This window comes from Aquarana catesbeiana, linkage group LG02, assembly GCF_042186555.1.
Source record: "Aquarana catesbeiana isolate 2022-GZ linkage group LG02, ASM4218655v1, whole genome shotgun sequence".
NCBI classification, from domain to species: domain Eukaryota; kingdom Metazoa; phylum Chordata; class Amphibia; order Anura; family Ranidae; genus Aquarana; species Aquarana catesbeiana.
The window spans coordinates 152976883-153004328 of record NC_133325.1 but is presented as its reverse complement, the minus strand read 5'-3'; the positions used below and the strand labels follow the sequence as shown (position 1 = coordinate 153004328).

General features: G+C 41.5%; 1 protein-coding gene across 4 annotated transcripts in view; it reads right to left on the bottom strand.

Annotated features, from left to right (window-relative positions):
- Positions 1-27446, bottom strand: part of PDE1B (phosphodiesterase 1B) — a 519764-nt gene that overhangs the window by 50888 nt on the left and 441430 nt on the right. For all 4 annotated transcript variants that reach the window (XM_073613640.1, XM_073613641.1, XM_073613643.1 and 1 more), the window contains 3 exons: positions 20912-21012; positions 10626-10751; positions 8674-8775 (listed from right to left, as the gene is read on the bottom strand). In XM_073613640.1, the coding sequence (XP_073469741.1) occupies positions 8674-8775; positions 10626-10751; positions 20912-21012 (329 nt within the window). The remainder of the gene's footprint in view (positions 1-8673; positions 8776-10625; positions 10752-20911; positions 21013-27446) is intronic.

Below are 27446 nucleotides of genomic sequence, written 5' to 3'. Positions count from 1 at the left end.
CAAGAAACATAAAAAAACTCATAGTGAAGTCCCTAAATAAGAAATGGGACATCCTCTCTCTGGAATCTTATATTACAATAAAATTATCCTGAGAGGACTAAGGTAACGTGTCATTCTGGTTACTTATCTCCAGATTTTTGGAAAAGTGGAAAAAACAATGCATAGAACATGGCATTGAAGCACTGAAGTTATGAAACTCATTGTTGAGGAGGAAAGGATTATCCATACTCCAAGATCAGATAACCGATAGGAAAGATAACCTTGAACTCTTCAAAGATAAAGTGGAGTTCATTAAATTTAATGAACTATGCAAAAAAGAAATTAATAGAGTACAGCAGAATCTAAAAACCACTAAACATTCCAAATTCAGATTTAGAGGACAGTGCAAAGGGAGAAATTGACCTCACACCCAGGGGTGGGAGAAGTAGGTCAAGAAGGTGAAGAAATTCTTCCCGAGCAGGATTCAGTGTTGGCCAGGCAACATCAGGGTGTGAGGAAGAGGATCAAAGAACAGTAGGTTTTTTAGATCAGGAATCTCCCCAGATGCCCAGAGGAATCCTAAAAGGAAACAAAGTAGAAGAAATAGAAGGAGGAAAAGGAAAGAGAAAGTTCAAAGAAGCCAGGAAACCAAAGAGGGACAAACGAACAAGGACCAGGAGTCAGAAATATTAAGCACAGGGACTTTGAATGACCCACTGAATATTGAGATATCTGAGACCATCAACATGAGTGATAGAAAGGTAATCAATCTTTCAGATTTTAATCTGGAAGACAGACATGTTGCACTCCTGGGTAAAGGTTTGTCCTTCTCACCAATGAAATAGATGGATCATTTTGAGATCTATAAGGATCTTAGTCTTTTCCTTAGGAGGGTGTATTACAAACTAATATTCACGAAAGGCAAACTCAATTACAAAGGTGAAGTAGGAACATTACTGATGAAGAAACATCAGTGACTAATAAATGGAAAAGGAAATCTAATCTCCCAATAAGATCTACATCAATGCCCCAGTTCAGGGAGAACAAATGGCTGGGTTTTTTTCTGGACTTAGTATAGGACCACCTCAACAAGCTACAATGGCAAGGTGAGATCCCAGATAATCTTTCTCCCGAGGAAAGAAATACTCTGTGTGAACTACAGGATGCAGAGAGACTTGTTATTAAAGTTATTAAACCCTCCTATCGTTTCAGCCAAGGAAGCTGCCATCTTTGCTTCTGTTTAATCTACAACTGCCATGATGCTGCACATGTGATCAGTTATGACACCAGCCATTGGTAGGTTTGACAGTTTGGTTGAGAGCACAACCAATGGGAGTGTTACATTTCCGGCACGTGCCGTAAATGAAACTATTTTATGGAAGGGTTTACTTCCACTTTAAGAAGAGCGACAAGGGAGGGAATCTATGAGAGGGAGGCAAGATGCCGACTCACAGATGAGCAGACCTATAAAAAACTAGATTTCAATCCATTCCCCCACCTTGTGGCTCTGATAATGACAAGCTGTTTTTCACCTCTGAGGCGGATCTAGTCACCAAAAAAGAACTTGGATATTTAAGGGTCGAGGGCTTTAACATCCCTACTTTCTATATCATCCCCAAGATACATAAGAATGAACGTAACTCCTTGGGTAGACCCGTTTCCGCAATAAGGGGGCCCATGGAGAGGATCGGTAAATACATTAACTCTCTCATCAAGGATTTGGTGATCGAACTACCATCTTTACATTAAGGATACCGGGGACATTCTAAACAAGATTGCAGGCCTGTTCTTTCCACTATAGACGTGGAATCACTTTACATGTCTATACCACAGGAATGGGATATAGCAGCAGTCTTTCATTTCTTGAGCTCCAGTTTTCCAACTCTGGGTACCCAAAATGAACTTATTATTGAGCTTCTGAAATTAGCACTTAAGAACAATTTCTTTCAGTTTACAGGCTCTTATTACCAACAAATAAGGGGCACGGCGATGGGAGCTCCATGGGCACCGGCATACATGTGTCTGCACCTGTGCTGGTGGGAGGAGGAGGTAGTATATAGTATATGCCTCGTCGATGTACCTTGGCCATGTTCATCTGTGGCTAAGGTACATCGACGACGTGCTTATGCTATGGGAAGGTTAAGGAGAGGACCTGTCACTGTTCGTAAATGAGCTGAATTGCAATAATAGGAACATCCATTTGACATATGTAGCAGATACACGGGAAATCTCTTTCCTGGATTTGTCAATCAGGTTGGAGAATGGCAACCTCACTAACAAGACATTTAGGCCACCAATACCCTGCTCTATGTGAGCAGTCATCATCCAAAATCTGTAATTCAGGGGGATACCAGTGGGTCAGTTTCAGAGACTAAGGCGAAACTGCTCCAATGAGACTGACTATAGTGGGAAGCTGATGAAATGTACAGGAGATTCAGGGAAAGAGGATATTCATATCGCGATCTGAGAAAAGCAAAAAAGATAGCCAGTAGACAACAGAGAGCTGATCTACTTAGGCCCTGGGGCACTGAGTCTGAGACCCCTGAGGGCCCAGTAAGGCTCATCACTAAATTCGGTGAGCAGTGGAATGACCTAAATAAAATTCTTGGTGACCACTGGCATGCACTGACATGATCCAATGAGCCGAAAGATATAGTAGGCTCGAGACCCCACCTTGTTGCCAAATGAGCAAGCAAATTGAATGATACTCTGGTTCAATTGGAATTTATTAGAACTACCAATAGAAATTGGCTAACCGATTTTCCAGAGTTGAAGGGGATGTACCCTTGTGGTCACTGTGCGATCTGCAAATATGTGGCGCGTTCTGGTGTGTTCACGACTCTGATGGCATTAATAAATACAACATTAAGCATTTTATTAATTGCACTACTACCAGGGTACTTTATCTTTTGGAGTGCCCCAGCAATAAACTTTATGTTGGCAAGACTAAAAGGAGGAAAATCCTGTTGGACAGCATTTCACAAGGTATCACAATTGACAACCAGGGGGTCTTACATTGAAGGGCTTCTTTGCCCTCAATCTGTAAACCGGGAGGGGTGACTTTAACACAGTCCTTCCTAAGGAAAGAAAAGGTCTGGATCTTTAGATTAGGGTCCATGACACCTAAGAGGCTAAACAATGAACTTAGCCTCAAAGTGTTTTCTTGAGCCCTGATTATCCTCTGAGACATCAGTACTTTAGACTTCAAGGATAGGTTATGGCATTGTTCGCAGCATAGAGTTCTTTATTTATTTATTTTCTTGACTTATATATTTATCTATCATTTAAATCAATTGTCATAAGATTTTGGCGGTGTGATTGAAATTATTATTATCAAATTTCAAAGATATGTCAAGTTTTATGCTTGAATGACCGATGCAAGGTGTTTAGAATGTTCCAACATTTTATTGGCAATATGTCAAATGGCCACTAGATGGCTCCAAAAGGACACTCTCAGACGAAGATAGGATTTTCCACGCTTTAAAAGACACATCCAGTGAGTGTCTCAACATCCTGGCGAAGCATACGCTAGGTATGGGAAATGCATTGAAGTGAGCTCAATCACAGGATGCCGAGCTGCATGCTGTGCTCCGCTGGGCCAGTGTTACGCTGATACACAGTCCCTACATCCTGCCACTGCTGTTCTTGGTTAGTGCCTTCTAGATGGGACAGTCTGACTTCCAGGAAGTTAATCAAGAGGTACCTGACATGCCGTGAACTATGGGGAGACAGTAATGTCAGAAGGAAGGCTGTGCTCCGGTCACCACTACTGAGGAGCTGTTGAGGTCTCCCGTGACTTGCCACCAGAATCCTCCACCCATCCTTCATAAAAGCTGTATGTACAGCTGATGTTGTCTCCTGTGACTTTTGCTGCTAATGCAATCTTGGATTATCAATATCGGTGCTTTACCTCCCACTGTAGGGAATACGGCTTGTTAATGAAGACATACACCTGGTAATCACCTCCCCACACCCAATACTGATCAGTCCATACATCAGTTTATAACTGCTACTGGGACATTTATCTCTGGACTTTGATCGGTAAATGGATGCCACACGGTGACAAGTGGTAATAAGGGGGAAGTACCATGGATTTCTATTCAGCACTGTCACAGATCCACATTTAACTATGGACTACTTACCATCCTAGCCAGTCCATTCAATCCACCTTTTGCGAGAAATACTTCAAGACTGTCCGAAATTGCCCGATAGTGATTTTGGCCACTCATCTAGCTGCTACCTCATTATCAAGTTTTCAAATGCAGTGTGGGTCAATTTCCAAATGTATCGCTATGCCTGAGGACCGTGTCATAATGGTCAGGTCTAGGTTATATAGGGTTAATGACACCTACAGCATACAACAAGCCCCAAAAGGGACAAGTATTGCTTTGTGTCTGATCACCTCATACCTAGACCTCTTATGCCCTGTACACATGGTCGGACATTGATCAGACATTCCGACAACAAACTCCATGGATTTTTTCCGACAGCTGTTGGCTCAAAGTTGTCTTGCATACACACGGTCACACAAAGTTGTCGGAAAATCCGATCGTTCTGAACGTAAAACACGTATGTCGGGACTATAAACGGGGCAGTAGCCAATAGCTTTCATCTCCTAATTTATTCTGCGCATGCGTGGCACTTTGTGCGTCGGATTTGTGTACACACGATCTGAATTTCCGACAACGGATTTTGTTGTCGGAAAATTTTATAGCAAGCTCTCAAACTTTGTGTGTCAGAAATTCCTATGGAAAATTTGTGATGGAGCCTACACACGGTCGGAATTTCTGACAACAAGGTCCTATCACACATTTTCCATCGGAAAATCCTATCGTGTGTACAGGGCATTAGGCTTAGATACCTGGAAGCTTCCCACTTAGGTTGACTGTGGTTTGATTGCGCATGTGAGTGACATCCTGTTTGTTTTGTTTGAAGTGACAACGTTGTCTCTTTCTTTAATCCAATTTTAATGGTGTTTGGAGGGGTGGGGCATTGTGCCCTTGTCTAAATGATATGCCTTTTTGTATTAATATAGTTTACATCACCAATTATATACACAGTGGCTGGTCCTCCTTTACAACTCATTTTGTCCTATGTCCCCCTGTGACGGGAGGCCCCGTGGAACTCAGAATACATCTTATGTCTAAGTCACCCTGTGCCATCCTGGCACAGGGTGAGTGAGAAAATATATCTTGGACTACTTGGAATGGGACAGTGGTGTTTGTCCACGGTGTCTCCCAGGATGTGTGTGGAGACTATTATTGGTTTGGTTGATTCTGAACTCGGTCTGTTGGTTGGGTGGGCTGATCGCATTGGCCTCCAGGACTGGCTGGGAGACGAACTGTTGATGAATAGGCTGAGGAGGGGGGGAGATTGTTGTTTGTATTGTTAATTGTAATTAGCTCCAGCTATTGTGTTTATACTACTGTGTGAGAAGCTTGGTGCCCACAAGTCTGTCCTACAGGTCATGTCTCTGAGTCATCTGGTCTGGGTAAATTTTGTAGTTAATTAGCTCATGTTAATTAGGTTACAGTTGTATTGTTAGAGGAGGTTCCAACGGCATATAAAGTCTTGTAATTTTGATTCTAAATAAAGTGAGTTCATGTTAGCAACAAGCAAGTGTCACCTTGTTTTGCACTCAGAGAGGTTGGAATATCTGTATACAGACTGGGAGGAAGTGGTATATGACGGAAGCACTCAAGCTGAGTGTGGGACGTTCCGTGACGTTGGTGGCAAGCAGCGGGAAAGCTTCCTGCAGTCTGGGACATCCAAACCTCCAACTGGATCCAAGATCAGCATAGCAGACTTCAGTCACCCCAGCGGAAATATGGACCTGGCATCAGAGTTCCCGGGGCTGCTGCCGATCATCCTTTCAACATACACCAGGACTGTGTCTAAGGATGAACACCTGGAGCTCAGGCAGCAGATTCGGGTGGGGCTCTGGATCGGAGCCCTCCAGCTTGCTGGTATAAAACAGGGCAAGTGCTTTCCAACCCAAGAGCAACGGGCCAGTGACCAACGGGCATTGCGGATGGCATTCCTGGGAGAGCGGCCCCAGGAGCAATGGGTGACTGAGTTGGACAGGCTGGTCCAGCAGGAGATAGAGCTGGACAATCGTTATCGGGCTCTGCAATGGCACGCAGAGGAGGGATATTTAGGGGAGACAACAGAATGCTCCCCAGAGGGATATGACTTTGGCGGCCCTGGATTGCTGTGGGAGAGCCTTACAGATAATTTTAGGTTTGGCGATGAAGGGGAACCTGACCTTGAGGACCTGAGAGAATATAGAGAGGCTATGCTCGGTCTTGCAGGGGTCTCAGAGCTCAAACCTGATCTGGACCATTTGCTAAGGAAGGAACAGCATCTGGAAAGGGCATACAGGAAACTGCTAGAACAAGTTCAGCAGCATGCCAGAGAATCGGCAGTGGAAAATCCGGAGATTGCCGTCCCCAAACCTGAAGTGCTGACAACAGGGCAGAGCTCTGCTAACCTCTGCCCAGAAATGATAGTATCTTCTGGGTTCCATGGACAGGAGATGGTGAACCTCTATCCCCAGACATCAGTTGCAGAGACATGGGATTTGATAGACTTTTCTGCTGAGCAAGAACAACCTGATGAGCCTCCAGCAGAAGAGCTGCTATCAGGGCCAAAGTTCACTGTGTTCTGCCCAGCACCAACAGTGGCTTCGGCCTTCTTGAGAGAAGAGGTAGTCGGCCTTTCTCCCACAACACTGACAGGGACATGTGATTTTCTGCCAGCAGCATCTATGGAGTTAAAACAAACTTCTCCAGCTGAAGATCTGGTAACTGAACAGAGGGTCCAAGACCTCTGTCCCACACTTTTACCAATTCCAGAGACTGGGGATTTAATAGACGTTTCTGTAGAGGAGGAACCAACTAGCAAACCCCCAGCAGAAGTGCTGGCAACCGGACAGAGGGTCCAAGACCTCTGCCCCACACCTGTGGCAGTTTCGGAGGCTCAGGGTGAGAAGATGGCAATCACTTACCAGCAGCAGATACAGAGGGAGAAGGGAGAGGAGGTGTGTGTTGTCCCTCCCCAACAGTTAGCCGAAACAGATGGTGTGGGGTTTCCAGCAGAAGGGCTGGCAACAGAGCCGAGGACTGCTGGACTCTGCCCTCAACTAACAGAGGATGGATTTCCTGTGAAGGTGGATGGGACTTCAGTCTCCACCTGTATACCCCAGGGATGCTGGGCAGTGGGCCCAGATGCCCAACAGCATGACAGAGTGAGCCCAGTCACCCTGTCTTCTCTCCAGCGGCAGAAAGGACTCCAGGGAGAAGGGCCAGTCCAGGCCTCTCCCCAGCAGCAGATATGTTCTCTGAGAGAGGCAGAGGTTGGCTGGGTGAGTAATGCTTTGTTTGGAACAATTTATTTGGGGTACTGTGTGGGTACAGGCATTAGAGGACTGGAGCTACTTACTAACTTCGGAGTCAACCCGTCTGGGGTCTCCTCCTGTGTTAGTCTTCTGCCGAAAGGGGAGAGATGTGACGGGAGGGCCTGTGGAACTCAGAATACATCTTATGTCTAAGTCACCCTGTGCCATCCTGGCACAGGGTGAGTGTGAAAATATATCTTGGACTACTTGGAATGGGACAGTGGTGTTTGTCCACGGTGTCTCCCAGGATGTGTGTGGAGACTATTATTGGTTTGGTTGATTCTGAACTCGGCCTGTTGGTTGGATGGGCTGATCGCATTGGCCTCCAGGACTGGCTGGGAGATGAACTGTTGATGAATAGGCTGAGGAGGGGGGGAGATTGTTGTTTGTATTATTAATTGTAATTAGCTCCAGCTATTGTGTTTATACTACTGTGTGAGAAGCTCGGTGCCCACAAGTCTGTCCTACAGGTCATGTCTCTGAGTCATCTGGTCTGGGTAAATTTTGTAGTTAATTAGCTCATGTTAATTAGGTTACAGTTGTATTGTTAGAGGAGGTTCCAACGGCATATAAAGTCTTGTAATTTTGATTCTAAATAAAGTGAGTTCATGTTAGCAACAAGCAAGTGTCGCCTTGTTTTGTGCTCAGAGAGGTTGGAATATCTGTATACAGACTGGGAGGAAGTGGTATATGACGGAAGCACTCAAGCGGAGTGTGGGACGTCCTATAGTTGTGGAGGTACCCTGTTCAGCTGGACGAATCAGTTTTTCAATATTGGTTGATAACTCAGTAGTTTGAGATCCATCTTTTACATTATATTACAAAATATCTTAAAGTAATACCTTAATTAGTACCTTAATTTAAACTACGCATGATAGAAGCTAAGTCACTTAATTATATATTTTATACTGCAGTTAGACTATTCATGAACAAATCACTTAGGTTTACAAATTCCGGTAATTTTAGTGCTACCCCACACTGAAAGTCTGGTGCAGTGAGCACCCTCTTCTAGGGAATAAATCGGAGAGTTGTAAGAACAGCTTACCACAGAAAGTGTGGCTAGGGGGGGCTATTCTGACAGTGACTATATGCTCTTTTTTTGTGACATAAAAAAAGAGCACCTTCTTCAATAGTGTTAGCTAAGAATGACTGCTAGCCACAGCAGCACTCAAATCAGCTCTATTGTAATTTTGCATTATGGAGTTTACAACTTAGAAATTGTGTCTCTGAGCTTGTAGGCAGACTATTCTCTAACACATTTCTATTTTTTGAAATTAAAAATGTATGTATGTACTTACTTCTCCAGGGACTGTAGGGAACTTTTCATGGTTTTCACTTGTTGGAAGTGGCAAGACATGTCTGTGGCCAAGACCATCTCAATAACGAGAGACCTTAATTCCCTGAAAAAGTTGAATGAAAAACAGGGAATGTTGGACAAAAGAGCTTCTCATTGGTAACTTCACCAATGTATAGGATAAAGGGCAACTCAAATTTTTGTTATTCTGTAATGTGTGATAGTTCAGCTCTCAGTGCTTCACAAAAGATATGGGCAGCTAAGCAAATGCCTCACACATGACATTGAATCTTACAGCTTGGATTCTTACAGGAAAGCCATTCCAACACATTATTGACATGACAGTGAACTCCATGAGCTCTTCTATGGTAAATGTTCATAAATCCGCTGACTAGTGATGTCCCTGCCCTTTCTCTTTTTTACAGCTGTTTCACTGGCGCCTACCAGACAGATGACCTAAAAGAAGTAAAGCTGGCCATATACTAGTAGAATTTAATTTGCTAATTTTTAACTTTAAGAATGTTCACTCAGTTTTCTAATTGTTACTGGGGTCAAATCGATGCTCGTTTTTGACCACAGTGACAAGAACATTTGAAGGAGCAAGGTGGACATTTTTTCCTAATGAATTTCTAACAGTGTATGTGATTTTTGTTTGTTAAAGTACATTCATTCCAAAATCAAATGTTAACCCCTTCCTGACACTGCCACCCAGCTCTTTAAGGCAGGTACTCCTATCATGTGACTGTCATGATTAGCTGTCACAGTGGTCACATGATCGGAAGTCCCGATTATAAGTATGCATTAGGAATGGCCCATGACATCTTACACACGACGGGTTTTGCCGTCGGAAAAAAACTCCGGAGGTTTCTCCGACGGAACTCCGACGGAATTCCATTCAAGCGGTCTTGCCTACACGTGGTCAACCCAAAGTCTGACCAAAGTCCGACCGCCAAGAACGCGATGACGTACAACACTTACTACGGGACTAGAAAAAGGAAGTTCATTAGCTAATAGCTTCCGTCTCGTACTTGCTTCAGAGCATGCATCGTTTTTGGTCCGTCGGTACAGTATACAGACGATTGGTTTTCCCAATAGGAATTGGTTCCGTCGGAAATATTTAGAACATGTTCCATTTCTAGGTCCATCAGAATTTTCCAAAAAAAAAAGTCTGATGAGGCCTACACACGATCGGAATAGACGATTAAAAGCTTCCATCTGACTTTTTCTGTCGGACATTCCGCTCGTGTGTACGCAGCTTTAGTCACTGTGCTGGGAGCATGCAGTGAGAGAACTCTCAGTGTAGAAAGCCGTTCCTCATGGATGCATATACACGGCCTCTTGGCATTAAAGCTTACCTGCCCAGCGGCAGCATATACAGCCTGTTAAAAGCAAACAAAACTTCAAGCACTTCAAACAACATTTGTCACACCATCAAATGTACTTAGAATTTTTGTATGCATTTTTATATGAAATTTTGCACACACATTCAATCTACTGGGGCACAGTCAGCTTAGGATTTGCTCTAGCATTGCAGGAAGTTTTCCTGTAAGTAGTTTCTACAGGTATTTCATCTTACATTCATATGCTATTATTTGCTTAGTACAGTTACAATCACCAGATTGATGTAATCATACTTTAATGTGTTCCTTTTAGCTTTAGCTCAAGATGTGTAAGTAGCTTGGAATCTGTTGATAATAAAAAAACAAAGTAGAAACAAGTAGACATCTGTTCGTTCCTCTCCAGAACAGGCCTGATTATCAATTCATTAATACCGGTGGTAATAAAATGCATCGGATGTCCATAAGCACCTAATTATGTTAATAATGTTTTGTACTGTTAAGAGTAAACAAGCTTGCCATTTTGAACATGTCCATTTTTTTTTAAATTCTCCCTTCACGCTTTGCTACTTTAGGGAACAAAGTGATATTAATTAGTTAGAAAGAACAACAAACGTACGTGAACTCATCCTTGGTTAGATTCACAAATATGTTCATTTCATCTTCTTGCATGATTCGATATACTGCACTGACATGGTGGTTTTCAAGTACCGATCGGTCATTGTATAAGATAGCACAGTCTGACCTGTGAAGATAAAATTGAATAATGAGACACACCATCTGACAATTTATATACAGAATATATATCAGAATCAGACACAGTATCATTTATAAAGCATAAAGCTCAATTCCAGGGAACCTGCACAGACTGCACATACGAAGAGACAGCAGAGTTTGACATTGCAATTTATCTGACCTGGTCAGACATGCAGCCACCATATTTGGATTGGTAAGATGCAATATACAACATTTTTGTTAATGGGTTTAAGTGCTCTTTAAGCATTAGGTTAAAGTTTGAGTTCAAATGATAAGTCATAACTTTGGTTAAGGGTTAAATTTAGAAAGAGTATAAGTCCTGCTTTACATTGGCAATTATCTGCATACACGTGACTGCGTCCAGGCTGGGACATCTATCCCTGAGCAAAGGTAATTGCTTGGTGTGCAGATACATGTAAATAGCGACAGCTGTACCTTTTTGAGTACTGCCACTATTTGCATACACCTCTCATCTCACCCACAAAAAAATCCACTGATTCTTGCCACTGGAATCTGTTGCATGCTGGTAATTGCCAATGTGAAGCATTGTTTAGGGCTTAAGCCATCCATAGACATCAGAGAGTGGTTGGATGTGTAGGTGCAACTTGACTACCCCAAGATATCTGTACAGGTGTGACAGTTCACTTATAGTTCACTATAAAGAGAAAAGCAGGGAAGGTGGGCACAACACAAGCAAAGCTAATTTTCAGAAATGTTTTTTGTTCTGTCCCACCAGATTTCAGTCCTGCCCCCCAGAACCAGTGATGCTGGCATCAGGAAGTGGAATGGCCAGGGGCAGTGTGCAAGCTTGGCAGAGCTGTGTTGGCATTGCTGCACAGTGCCCTGCCCCTGTAAACCATACCACATCCTTTGTTTCTATGGTGCAGGTGGAGGAACCAGGAGACACTGCATTATTAGTTGGTTTGGTGCTGGCACCATGGAAATGATGATGTTGATCCAGGGAAGGACTCAGAAGAGGATGGAAGTCCTGCTTATGTCTAGATCTGCTCTGCTTCCTGCCCCCTGCCATGATGCTGCCACTGCAGTGAAGATTTGAAGGTAGGAGTCTATATGTGAAAGGAGGACTGAGAACTTTGTTGTTAAGGGGACTGACTCTGATGTGATGGAGGCTGACTTTGATGTGATGAGATGCGTGGGACATAAAGGAGGAACTCTATTGTGAAGGTAAGCTTTAATATAATTGGGGTCTCTGATGTGATAGGGGGCTCTGATGTAATAGGAGGACTCTAATGTGATAAGGTGACTCTGATGTAATGGGGGTACGCTAATGTAAAGAAGGGACACTTTTGGGATGAGGGGATTTTAATGTAAAGGGTGGGACACTTATGTGATGGGGGACTAAAATGGGAAGGGGGGGACTCCGTAGATAAGCGGGGCTATAATGTGACTGGGGAGCTCTGACACATTGGAAGGGCTCTAATCTCATGAAGGGACCCCGATGTGATGAGGAGACTCTATTGTAAAAGGGGGGCTCCGATGTGATGGGAGGGGGCTGTAACATAATGGAAAGGCTCTAATTTGATGAGAGGACTGTGATGTGAAAAGGGGGTTACTCTGATGTGATGACGGTACGCTGATGTAAAGGGGAAACACTTATGTAAAGGGGGAATCCCCTATGTGGCGACAACAAGAGTGTGAAATCATCTCCCAGAACAGTTTCCTTCAGTCCAATAAATACAGTTTGGGACAAGGGTGCCTCATGATTTTACATACTTTTAAAGCATGGTGGAGAAATGCTGACTTAATACATACCTTTTCTTGTCACAGCAATGCAAAGACTCAGGGACTAAATTGTTTTAATGCACACCCAGACCAGACAGGCTAGATCTGGCTTTGTGTAGAAGTGAAATTTGATGGCTGTTCACCGGCTGCTGCATTCATCTAGCCTGTCCATCCTATAGTAAACAAGGTCAATGTGACTGTGGAATGCCAGGCAAATGCCATTGAATCCCACTCAGGCGAATGTCAGGCAAATTTCCCAGATAATCCTTCAACCCCTGAAACTAATGTACTTATATTGTGTGAGGAATAAGCAGCTGACAGCTTTCCACAATGTCCACCAATAGCTCATATAATAGCCACTGATCAAGCTGTATAACATATTGGCAGATATGCCTCTACACTGCTTAAAGAACAGGGACATTGGTAATTCACAGAAGACATATGACTGTCACACTGTTACTATGGAAATGGTGCAGAGTTTTAATGTGTGACAGCTCTTATACTTGACACATGGGAGTTTCTGATGCAGGCAATTCAATCCTGAGAATAAGAGGACATAAATATATGATTTTAATACTATTTAAAATCACTTCTGACACTTGATAATTAAAATAAAATTGAATCTTTAACTTGTAACTGAAGTGTAAATTTATTTCCGCAGTTCAAAAATAAAAATATGTTCCAATACATTTCATTAAGATATATGCATCATTTCGTACATCTTATGTTTTTAAATGACACATGCTTAAAGTGGTATTAAACCCAAAAGTAATATATTGCAACTTAGCAATTCTTAAGTCCACTTTCATAATGAGGCGCTTTACAGGCACCATAGCGCTAAAAATAGCACCTGCAAAGTGCCTGTAAAGTGCCTCTCCTGTTAATCCAGTGTGAAAACCCGTGGGCTTTCACAGTGGAGCGAGCAGTATCTTTGCAGCGCTTTAGGAGCGGCGTATACATCGCTCCTACCCATTGAAATTAATGGCCTCAGCAGCAGCGCTTTGCGGGTGCTTTTAACCCCCTTTAGCCGCTCGCGGGGGGTTAAAAGTGCCCCGCTAGCGCCCAAAAAAGCACTGCTAAAGCGACGGTAAAGCTCCACTTTACCACCGACGCCCCCAACGCCCCAGTGTGAAAGTGCCCTTAATGTGGTGGCTGCGTTTAGGCTTTTTTCCCTTTATTTTTACCTGGTGGTCCAGGCAGCAACACACTATTTGTTTCAAAGTGGAACTAAACCATTCAAAAACTGTTACATTCCCAGCATGCCGGGAGTGCTAACTGTCACATTTGCTTGTGTTCTCAGCCAAATGGCTGGTGTCTTAACTGATCACATGTGCAGCATAATGACAATTACAGATCAAATAGAGGCCAAGATTTTAGGCTTTCGTATCTGTAAAGGATAGGAGGGTTTAGTTCCACTTTAGGGTGGCTCTTATGGAGGAGCAACAGAGCCTTATACAGCAATATTGTCAACTTGGGGAGAGGGCAGCGTTAGATCCACTAGCAGATTTAAATGGACCTAAATAACAAGTTAAGGGCTTGTTCACACTTGACTAAATTTCTAATGCCTAACAAATACTCCTATAGCGTTAGTATGGGTTCGCCCTATGTGCAGTTTTGAAGCGTTTGATGAGCATTAAGGAGTGTTAAAACCACTCCACAAATGGGATATTACGGGAAATTAACTCTTTGTAACGCCCCACAACCGCACTAAAAATGCCTGCCAGGGAATTTGCGAAGCGTTACAATAGACTTGAATGGGAGGCGTTGAAAGTCTTCAAATGCCTCCTGACTCGACATGAGGCTTCAATTTTGAAGCAAATCTTCGCTAACAGTTTACTGTTTTTATAATGTGAACAGCACTATATGCTGTCCATTGTATCATTTGCACAGGAGTATGAGGGACGTTTTTAACCTCAAACGCCTGCTTTTAATGTCAGTGTGAACTTAGCCTAAAGCTGAACTCCAGCTTCCACTTTTTAAAGCAGAACTAAACCTACTGATTTACTGTTTCTCAAAACAGTCACATTAAAACGTATCTAGACCTTCATCTACTTTTCAGCAAAGGAAGGCCATCTTGGCCTCTATTTAATCTGCAGTTGTCATGGTGCTGCACATGTGATCAGTTATGACACAAGTCATTTGATGGCTTCACAGTTAGGATGAGAGGCCAAAAAACTGTGATAGTTATCATTTGCAGCATGCCCGAAATGTATCTGTTTTAGGAAACGGTTAAATTGATGGGTTTAGTGCTACTGAATGTACGCTCATTGCTTTGTAAGCTAATCACAAAGTTTTTTTCTAACAGAATACATAAAGTTAGCATTTTTAGGAAGGCTTAGATACATGGTAAACTAGGATCACACTGTATGTTCTCAAAATGAATGTACTATAAGGCAGATATGTTCAGAGTTGTGATGACTGTGCAGACACACATCCACATGGTCATGCAGCCCCACAATGTGTATGTTCCTTAAAGTATAACCATAGGCAAAACTTATTTTTTTCATTTTGGATAGAGTAAGGGACAGTTAAAACCCCTGTGAGATCCCCCCCCCCCCACAATATGTGTCCCATTGTAGAGATTTCCCTTCTTGTCCTGTCCCATAGCCAAACAGGAAGCAAGAGCAAATCTCTACAAATTAAAGGAATTCCTTGTGGACCCCCAGGTCACCAGAACTAGTGTGCCCTTTGGAAGATTTCCCCTCTATTACTTTTCTGGGGACAACCCAAAAATCTGGGATTTATTTTCAATGATAATGATAAACAGAACAAATAAAGAAGGTAAATCTCTCTAACAGGGTCACAAACTGCAATAAAAACTGACGTGTTCTAATCCCTCTCCAAAAAAATGTTTTGTCTTTAGTTATATTTTAACAATATATTCCTGTTCTTTTGTTAGTAAATCAGTCCCAGTCATATGATGTATGGGGGTTGATTAACTAAAGGAGTAAAGTATATTCACTTTTAATGTAAATTTTCACAAGGCAAATTGAATATGGTGAAAATTCACTTGGAAAAGTATAGCCTATCACAGTTACATAGTTACATAGTCGGTAAGGCTGAAAAAAGACAATAGTCCATCCAGTTCAACCTGTGTAGGTGGCGGTGCACGTACCAGTGTCTACAATGATTTTCCATATACCTGTATTTTGTGTCCTTTAAGATGTATATCTAAGAGTCTTTTAAAGATATCCATACTCCCTGCATCCACCACCAATTGTGGGAGAGATTTCCACATCCTTATTGCCCAACAGAGAAGAACCCTCTACGCAGTTTAAGGTTAAACCAATTCTCCTCCAGTCTTATTATGTGGCCCCGTGTCCTTTTACACTCCCTAGGACTGAATAATTTATTTTCTATGCTGGAATCCCCATTGAGATATTTGTAGAACGCTATCATGTCCTCTCTCAAGCGTTTTTTCTCCAGCGAGAATAAATTTAGTGTTTGTATTTGAGGTCCTCCAGTCCCCTTATTAGTTTTATTGCTGTCCTTTGGACTCTCTCCAGCTCCAGCACATACCTTCGGAGGACTGGTGACCAGAATTGAACGAAAAACTCCAGATGAGGTCTGACCAGAGCTTTATAAAGTGGCAGAATTATAGTTTTATCCCTGGAGTATTTCCCCTTTTTTATGCATGCTAATATTCTGCCTACTTTGGTAGCTGCAGCTTGGCACTGCATGCTGTTGGCACAATCTGTTATCTATTAGCACCCCTAGATCCTTCTCCATCCTTGATTCTCCCAGCTGTTCTCCAACTAGTGAGTGTTTTTCATTAATGCTTTTTGACCCCAAGTGCATTACTTTACATTTCTCCACATTAAACCTCATTTGCCATTTGTCTGCCCACTCTTTTATTCAGGGCTTTTTTTTCTCAAACAATAGGTGCTGGAACTTAACCATGGCCCCACAAAACCCCTCCCCCTACACACACCCTCCAAATCACATCAAATAGTGGGTGTGTTCAGTCAAATTTCACGAAAACAGTAGGATGGTCTTAAAGGGGCATTAAATATCAGGATTGCTTTACATACAGAGTGCAGAGCTGTCACTTTTAAACACAGAAACCAGACTTCTGTGTTTACAAGTGATTGTGGTGAGCAGGCACCAAAGGGTCTGAGCCAGAGGTGGTGGAACTGGGTTCCACCAAGTTCCCACTGAAAAAAAGCCCTGCTTTTATTATGTTCAGGTAGTTCTGCAAAATTTCTATGTCTTGATGTGAGTTTATTACTCTGCTTATCTTTGTGTCATCCACAAAGACTGAGACTGAACTAGCCATTCCATACTCTATATCAGTGATGGCGAACCTTGGCACTCCAGATGTTTTGGAACTACATTTCCCATGATGCTCATCTACACTGCAGAGGGCATGAGCATCATGGGAAATGTAATTCCAAAACATCTGGGGTGCCAAGGTTCGGCATCACTGCTCTATATCATTTATGAATATGTTGAATAGAATTGGTCCCAAAACAGAACCTTGGGGTACCCCACTCACCACTCCAGACCAATCTGAGTACATGTTATTTATCACCACCCTTTGGACCCGTCCCTGTAACAAGATTTTTACCAAAGCACAAACCCTATGGTCCAAGCCTGCGGACCTCAGCTTGTACATTAAGCGTTTATGAGGGACTGTATCAAATGCTTTTGCAAATTCCAGATACACCACATCCACAGGCCTCCCTCTATCTATATGGCTGCTTACTTCCTTGTAGAATGTTAGATTGGTCTGGCAGGAATGTTCTCTCATAAACTCATGCTGATTACCACTAATTATATTCTTCTCCTCAGTAAAGCTTTGGATATAATCCCTAATCATCCCCTCCAATATTTTACCCACTATTGATGTTAGGCTGACTGGCCTATAATTTCCAGGAATATGTCTCTGCCCTTTTTTGAATATTGGTACCACGTTGGCTTTTCTCCAATCAACTGGTAACAATCCTGTCAGTATGCTGTCCACAAAGATTAGGAACAATGGCCGGGCTATAACTTGACTGAGTTCTTTGAGGACTTGCGGGTGTAAGCCACCTGGTCCTGGTGATTTATTTGTGTTAAGTTTATTGAGTCTTTCGTTGACTCCGGCCTCTGTTAGCCACATGGATATGTCACGTGTTGTGTCACTAACACTACAGTCGATGTGGGTAAAGCCTTCTTTTTCCTGCAAAAAAACTGTGGAGAAGAAGGCATTTAGTACAGTTGCCTTCTTTGGGTCATCTGTAACCATCCTCCCACCCTCATCTTTTAATTGTGCAATGTGCTCCGATTTAGTATATTTACTGTTAATATAGCTAAAAAAAGATTTTGGGTTATTTTTACTTTCTTCCGCTATGTGTCTCTCAATCTTTTTTAGCCACCCTGATTGAGATTTTACATTTCTTATTGCATTCCTTGTAGTGCAGGAAAGCTGGTGGTGACCCATTCCCTTTATATTTTTTAAAGGCCATACTTTTTTCCTTAAAGAGGCTACTCACATTACGGTTTAACCGGTTTAACCACCCAGGTCTAATTTTCGCTTTACTATATTTATTGTGAATGGAATTCACTGTTTGATACCTTTGTTTAATATGTCCCTAAAGCATTCCCATTTCTCTTCTATGCTCAATGATTCCAAAATTTGGTCCCAATTAATGTCACGTAGCTATGACCGTAACTCCGGAAAATTGGCTTGTTTGAAATTTAGTGTGAGAAATTTTTTGTACTAACCCTATGCCTCCTTTTCCTGTGATTTATGGTAAACGCGATCATCCTATGGTCGCTAGATCCCAAGTTATCACGTTTCTCTACACCATTTGGGACATGAAGTTGTCCTGTAAAACATTTATAAAGTGACGGGCTAGGGGAATAAAAAACAAGACTTTTTCTGCCATGTGACTGGATGATTAAAGTCTGTACAACTTCAATATTAAGATTAGGGAAATGTCCTGTTGCAAAGTGAATTTTCTATTTGCAAAGTGAATTTTTACTTAGCTTAGTGAATAAGGTGAAGGTGTGCTGACTTCAGACACCCAATAACGTGCAAGAAAAAATCTTTTCCTTGCACATGATTGGGTATCCTTTGCAAAGTGAATCTTCACCTTGTTTCACCTCATTCACCAATGAAGTGAAGAATGAAAAATGACTTTGAAAGTGAACATACTTTAGTAAATCAGAGTCAAAGACTGCATGTATGGTGAACAGGACTGCTGTTAGAAATCACGGGGCCCCATACAGCCCACCTGACAGCCCCCCACCTCCAAAAATATCAAACTATATTTTTGCTAAAATGCCATGGCTGCAATGCTATGTTTCGCAGCCATGGCAGAAACTATACCCTCATCGATAAATACCCATTCAATTGAATAGAGCTGCATCCGTGTGCAAAGCATGCAGTTGTGGTGTGCTAGTGTGGAGTTAAAACAGGCGGTGTGGAGCAATACATAACATTTGAACAAAGCCCTTTTTTCAAATTAGTTTTTAGAATTTTATAATTTTTTACATTTTTTTTTTTTTTAGAGTTGTGGCTCTCACATTTGAGACAGAGAAAGGGACCGAGGACAGAAATTAATCAGTCCCTTCCTCAGCAGCCACAGTTGCACTGGATCCACAAGTGTCAGCAAAAAGGCAGTACAGCTTGCCCTCCTGAACCATTAAGGCCCGGGCCCAGTACAGAAGGGCTGGCTGTACTGCCTTAACAGTAACCCCCATGGTGAGATAACTCATAGTGAGTATCAACATTTGAAATCTGGACAGGTCAGGGGGATACAGCAAAAACAAACCAAATAGAATGAAAAATGGAACAGAAAGGTAATGCAATGTAACAGAGAAAATAAAGAGAACACAGCAAAATATAATATATACAGTATCTCACAAAAGTAAGTACACCCCTCACATTTTTGTAAATATTGTATTATATCTTTTCATGCGACAACAAGAAATGACACTTTGCTACAATGTAAAGTAGTGACAGTGTATAGCTTGTATAACAGTGTAAATTTGCTGTCCCCTCAAAATAACTCAACAGACAGCCATTGATGTCTAAACCGCTGGCAACAAAAGCGAGTACATCCCTAAGTGAAAATGTCCAAATTGGGCCCAAAGTGTCAATATTTTGTGTGGCCACCATTATTTTTCAGCACTGCCTTAACCCTCTTGGGCATGGAGTTCACCAGAGCTTCACAGTTTGGCACTGGTGTCCTCTTCCACTCCTCCATGATGACATCACAGAGCTGGTGGATGTTAGACACCTTGCACTCCTCCACCTTCCGTTTGAGGATGCCCCACAGATGCTCAATAGGGTACAGGTCTGGAGACATGCTTGATCAGTCCATCAGCTTTACCCTCAGCTTCTTTAGCAAGGCAGTGGTCATCTTGGAGGTGTGTTTGGGGTCATTATCATGTAGGAATACTGTACTGCCCTGCGGCTGTAGGCAAGACACAATTGTCTTTGTACTCTTCACCTGGTTGCCGCCACACATGCTTGGCACCATCTGAACCAAATAAGTTTATCTTGGTCCCATCAGACCACAGGACATGGTTCCATGTCCTTAGTCTGTTTGTCTTCAGCAAACTGTTTCTTGTGCATCATTTTTAGAAGAGGCTTCCTAATGGGACGACAGCCATGCAGACCAATTTGATGCAGTGTGCGGCGTATGGTCTGAGCACTGACAGGCTGACCCCCCACCCCTTCAATCTCTGCAGCAATGCTGGCAGCACTCATACGTCTATTTCCCAAAGACAACCTCTGGATATGACGCTGAGCACGTGCACTCAACTTCTGTGTTCGACCATGGCGAGGCCTGTTCTGAGTGGAATCTGTCCTGTTAAACCGCTGTATGGTCTTGGCCACTGTGCTGCAGCTCAGTTTCAGGTTCTTGGCAATCTTCTTATAGCCTAGGCCATCTTTATGTAGAGCAACAATTCTTTTTTTCAGATCCTCAGAGAGTTCTTTGCCATGAGGTGCCATGTTGAACTTCCAGTGACCTGTATGAGAGAGTGAGAGCAATAACACCAAATTTTTCACACCTGCTCCCCATTCACCCCTGAGACCTTGTAACACTAACGAGTCACATGACACCGGGGAGGGAAAATGGCTAATTGTGCCCAATTTGGACATTTTTACTTAGGGGTGTACTCACTTTTGTTGCCAGCGGTTTGGACATTAATGGCTGTGTGTTGAGTTTTTTTGAGGGGACAGCAAATTGACACTGTTATACAAGCTGTACACTTACTACTTTACATTGCAGCAAATTGTCATTTCTTCAGTGTTGTCACATGAAAAGATATAATAAAATATTTACAAAAATTTGAGGGGTGTACTCACTTTTGTGAGATACTGTAGATAGCGAAAGACAAAAAAATGAAATTGGGATTTACTGTAACTAGTGATCTGTTTATGTTCATAAAACTGATTAGAAATGCACTTACTTTGTCTGGATGTGGAAGCTGTTTGTTGTACCTGTGTGCTCAAAATCATGAATGGCAGCGGCAAAAATAATGGCCAGGATCTCTATCTCATTGAGGCAGTGCTATACAAGAAACAAAAAAATAAAATTTCATTTTACCAGGTGACCAGCAGAGGGAGTAACAGGACAGCTAAATTCACTGGAAAATCAAACGACAAGAATTTACCTCTTTAAGTAACTGAAATATTCAAAGTGCATTGTTTTAAATATTGTTAAAATGGTGAATATTTAATGAGGTTACATTAGAGTTAAAAGGAGCAAAAACTCCTCTTCAAAGATAGTTTTCGCCTCAGCACTTCTGTGTTCTCCAAGTGACTGACCTCTGCAGTTATTACATGGAGTTTAAATATTTACATATTCCATTTTAGCGCTTGCTTAAATAGTATAGAAATTAAAATGTATTTCACTAGTGCTTTCTTCCAAAGTTTTTTTTATTTTTTTATTACTGCTACAGCATTCAGCCTGACAAATGCAGGATTTGTCATATTAGTGTCTTGAGAGTTTGCTTCTGCTGCTTTCTTAGTTCCAATGTGAACTAGACATGTGTCGTCTTACTCTCAGCAAAGAGAAATAGTGTCAGCTTTGTGTTAAGAGGAAATACAGTATAAATACAATTTGTGCCTTTGCATAAAGGTACAGTATCATGGGTTGAACAGCAGGAGATCCACAGTCATAGCAGGATTTGAATTAACCCTGATGGATATTGATTTGGACTTGCAGTGCTCACATGTGAACATTAAAGCTGAACTCCAGCCAGCTTACAGTACAGTGGCAGTGCAATACACTTCAGCCCTTACAGCATAGGAAGGACAGAAGAACTGGAACTGAGGCTAACAGTTCCAATAGGTGTACACTGACCAGGGGTGGCCCCAGACATTGTGCTGCCCTGGGTCCAGGAATAAAACGCTGCCCTCCCCCCCAAAAAAAAACACGCCCACCAAAAGGCCTCCACATCCACTATTTTATATCATGATAATTAAAACTAATATTACATTTATCAGGAAGTCAGATTTACATGCAATAAATAGCACCTTGTCTATATGCAAAATTATATGACATGCCATTATGTTCAATTCTAAACCACAAACTCCATATCAGACTCCCCTCATCACAGACCACCCCAACACAGATCCCCCCCCTCCATCACAGATTTCCTCCATCACAGGTCCCCCCCATCAGACTCCTCTCTCATCACAGATCCCCCACTCATCACAGATCCCCCCTCATCACAAATCCCCCCCTCATCACAGATCCCCCCTCATCACAGATCCCCCCTCATCACAGATCCCCCCTCATCACAGATTCCACCTCATCACAGATCCCCCCTCATCACAGACTCCTCCTCATCACAGACCCCTGCCCCATCACAGATCCCCCCATCTCAGATTCCTCTTCATCACAGATTCCCACCCCACCCCAGACCCCCCACATCACAGACCCCCCATCACAATCACAGACCTGCATCAATATTACAGATTGCCCCTTCCATAAGATCGCAGCACTCCCCTCCCCTACCTTAGTTACACAAGACGGGAAGCAAGGCAGGTCTGGACGAGACTTTTCATGTGAAAGGCAGGTGATTAATTGCTGGGACACGCCACGCTGTCTAGTAACCAATCACCCGCTTCTTAACTTGAAGAATCCCGCCCTTTGTCTGGACCTGCCATGCTTCCCGTCTTGTGTAAATAAGGTAGGGGAGGGGAGGAGGAGTGCTACAATGTTATGGAAAGGACAGACCTCGCCTGCTGGGTCAGGTGGAGGAAAGCTGTACATCTGATCTGGTGCTGGCGGTGCACACCAAACTGCTGGAAAAAAATCTTCTTGGGCGTCAATGGACCCAGCGGAACCCATGGTAGAGCCGGGCCTGACACTGACCATAGCAGGTTGCTTGCTTGACACCTCGTTCATTGAGAAAACATCTTTTTGCAGAATGCAAAGGGACTTAGGGGCGTAACTAGAAATCACAGGGCCCCATAGCAAAATGTTGTAAGAATAGGAAGGGCTTCCCACAATCCATAGTGAATAAAAAACTGCTATGGGGGGAAAGAGTAACTTTGAGATGCAACAAAGTGCTGGGTGGAAGGATAACAGGAATGTGTACATGATGGCCACCATCCATGATAACACTACAGTTGAGGTTCAAAGAAGAGGTCCCATTGAAAAGCCAACATGTGTCCAAGAATACAGTCTCTACATGGGGTGGGGTGGGGGGTTGATTTTAATGACCAAATGCTTCAGCTCTATTTGTCAATAAGGAAGTCCTATTTCTGGTACAAGAAAGTAGCAATTTATCTAATTAATTTGCCCATCTATAATGCATACATAATTTACACTAAATCCACAGAAAGCTCCTCCCACTTCTTAAAATTCATCAAAGAAGTTGTCGCGTCCCTCATCTACCAACAAAGACACCCCCCCGAGAAAACATTCGCTCTGATGCTGTTAGCCGACTGCATGAGCCCCACTTCCCGGACAACATTCCACCATCTGAAGCAGGTCGAAGACGACAAAAAAGATGACGCGTATGCAACAAAAGAGGATTTCAAAGAGAGAAGAGATACCAGCTACCATTGTCCTCGGTGTCCCTCCCAACCCGGCCTTTGCATTGGTGAATGCTTCCGACTTTTTCACACATCTCTAAAATATTAGCTCATATTTTTAACCATTTCCCCATTTTCATCATCTTTGCTGACCATTTTCCATTCTTCCTCAAATAACCATGCCACTGCCTTCCACGTGAACTGACCCTGGCCTGTTTTACTGACTCTGCTTTTGCCTACCGCTTGAACTGATCTGTTGCCCTGCTACTGTAGTACACAGGGGTCTCACATATGTGAGGGGCGCCAGAATTGTTTTTCTGGATTATGGTTTGGAGTCCGGAGGCTTCATATAGATTTGGGTGTCGGCGAAGCCTCTACCCCTGTGCCCCTGTGCACAGGTTGTCAGAACTATTGAGGTTAAAAGAATATAGAAGGCCTATGCATATCATATTATTTTTACCCCTATTTTTGTGAACATGAGAAAAGCCATTTTATATATTTTTTTTCTACTCTCTCTAAAGTTGAAACTAAGTCCATGACTAATGAATAGAAACTTGTTCAAGAGTTTTTTTCTTCTCTCTCTTTTGAATGAATTAGTACGCATTCTCCAGGCTATAAATTTTGAGGGGTCTTGAGGGGTCAAATTGACAGCAAATGCAGATAAGACATAGGCTAGAAGGCGGATGTTTATACTAGCCAGAAGAAGAATGTGATTCCAAGGTTTAATATACACATATTTTTTCCTTTTTATGAATGAGAGAAGGGGATTATTAAAAAACGATCATATGAAACATGTTGTATTATGTATTGCATAGCAATCATATTAACAATAATCCCCAATATATATAAGTTCATAATATTTAAGTAATTATATGCATGATTAAGTGAATAATTTTACATAAGCTGGTTTATGTATTTTAATAATATTTTTTCTTTTATAATATATTCATAATGTATTGTTTTGGTATTCATAAACCATTAATACATATATATTGTCATAATAAGGGTTAGAAATATGGAATCCTATGAAAAGTTTAAAAATATAAAAGCTGTACTTGTGAAATAATACACGGGGTTAAATTCCACATTACCTAGTCTAAGGAATTTAGCGATAAGGTAATTAGTGTGGATATATTTTCTTAAAGTAATAGCTCTTAGGAATCGCCACTATGTCTAGAGAGAATTACAGAATTTAGACAGTTCTAAATATTTAATAGTTTCTGTTAAGCCTAAGTCAAGGGTCATTCATAAATTGAATTGAACAGGAAAAATAACATTAAATAATATCAATTTCTTATCCTATATCGCCCCAACTGGAAACTATGTGTAGGAAACTACAATTTCCCTAGAAGGGTTCTCCAGGAAATGACGTGTGTTTTGAGGTCTCTCATGATGTGAAAGGCATTTCCACACCCACATTCTAAGGGCAAGATAGACTGGTTACACATAGCTGGGAGAGAGATTGAAAGAACTTTGGAGACGGACAGAATCTTGGAAGGTGAGAGGATGTTGAGATCTTAAGTGGGGAAGGTATCTTGAGAAAGGCGAGAGGATGTTGAGATCTTGAGACAGAGAGAGGAAGGAGTGGGGAAAGAAGTCCTTTGGACACCCAACGCATACTTCTCAAAAAAAAAAGTTTCTTAGACCACCGGTAAAGTATTAATTTTTTATTCTATCTATTGATATTTGAATGATTTTGCATATACTAAAACCATTTAAACTTTGAAATATATTTGGAATTGTTTTGTTTCTAACTGCAGTACGAAATGATTCTTTTTCAAATATAGAGAAATACACATGGTTGTATATCTCAACAAAAACTGACTTTAATAGTCTTTTCAATGGGTTTGTAATGATATTATATGTTTAAATATAAAATTCATTTGAGAATTAATTTTACCGTAAATGAGTCTTTGCTAAATTACCAAGTTTGTATATGGTTAACAAAATTGTCCATATACTGTAAAATAAATTTAAGCTTGAAGGTCTATTTGTTTTGAGAAGAATCATAAGCGTTAAAGTCAACACCTAGTTTGTTTACACAAGTCCGTAGAGCCACGGAAAACTATTTACTAAGTGTTACTAAGTATAAGTTTACTAAGTGTTGAAATATGACATGTTGACAAGAGCTTGTGATAAAATTGTATTATCATCTGTATTTCCAATATATATTTGATATTTGAATATTATCTTTTTGTATTATCACCAATTATATCTGATATTATTTTACACTGATTTTTTATATAATAATAAATATATATATTTTTAGCATATTGTTGTACTCACTTGTCTTCACAATAGCACAAATAAACAAACTTTAATTAATTGGCTGTATTGTGGAAAAATTTGAAAATCTCCTAAAACACTGATTTTGCATAATTCCATAAATATATTGTTTTAATATTTCAGTATAAACATTCTGACAAGGTCTTACCTGATTGAGGCCCTCAGACTGCTGCTGACTTACTGCCATCATGCCTCTGCCTGCCGCATGAACTGACCACACCTCTGCCTGCTACCTGGACTATGGAAATAATTAGCTGTAGCAAGAGGCAGAATGTTTATGAAGGGCTGGAGAGTGGTACAATAATGAGTGTCTGCAAGTAACAGTGTACCAGGACCAATATTATGGCTGTGCTGGCTGTCTCTGTCTGGACAATTCCTATGGACAAATGCTTTGGCAGTGCTGACAATATCTGTGTGCTGACTATAGACAATATTTCTGCCTGCTGCCTGGACAAATTACTATTGTTGTCGCTAAGCACATCCCTGCCTGTTGCCTGGACCAATTCTCTCCTCTGTGGACACTACTAAAACCACAGGTAATACTTTTTTTTACCCTTTCCTTAATAGATTTTATTTTGGAGTGTAATTCTTGGTAAGTACATGCTATGTGTTAGAAATTTGAAGGGCCTTCAAAAATGACAGGTTGTCAGGAAATTAGATAACTTGTGCTCCTAGAACGCCTGGCGGTTCTACTTGAATGTTGGGCCTCTGTATATGGCCGGCATGTGTAAAAGTCTCACACATGTGGTATTGCCATACTCAGGAGGAGTAGCAGAATGTATTTTGGGGTAAGACTCATTATGCCTCAAAGATTATACATTGGGGTGTTTGCTTTCCAAAATGGGGTTGCTTTATGGGCATTTCCATTGTCTTTGTGCTCCAGGGCCTTCAAAAGTGTAATAGGTGGTTGAGAAATGAGGTGTGGAATTTATGCTTGTAGAACGCCTGAAGGTGCTACTTCAATGTTGGGATGTCTACTTTCCAAAAAGGGGTAATTTGGGGGGTATTTGTACTTTCCTGGCTTGTTAGTGTCTCAAGAATTGAGATAGACCTTCAGTACATCAGGTGTGATCAATTTTCAATGATTGGCACCATAGCTTGTAGACTCTATAGCTTTCACAAAGACCAAATAATATACACTAATTAGGGTTATTTTACCAAAGATATGTAGCCCTATAAATTTTGGACTAAATTTATGAAGAAAAATTACTAATTTGCAAAATTTTATGACAGGAACAAAGTAAAAAGCATTTTTTCACAAAATTTTCCGTCTTTTTTTTATTTATAGCACAAAAAATAGAACACCCACTAGTGATTAAATACCACAAAAAGAAAGCTATATATGTGTGAAAAAAAGGACGCAAATTTAATTTGGGTACAGTGTTGCATGACTGAATAATTGTCATTCAAAGTGTGAGAGCACTGAAAGCTGAAAATTGGCCTGGGCAGGAAGGGGGTATAAGTGTCCTGTAGGCAAGTGGTTAAACATAAAACATAAAAAATAAAGGACTAAACATTTTTTAAACTAAAGAGAAAAAGGTTGTTGTTATATGGTGCATATGGAAAAGTTGTACCAAAAAGTCTAAAAAAAAACCCGACAGAAACTATATATTGCATACATGTTTTGGTGGACTTAATAATTGAGGGCTGATCATAGTTTCAAGATTAAGT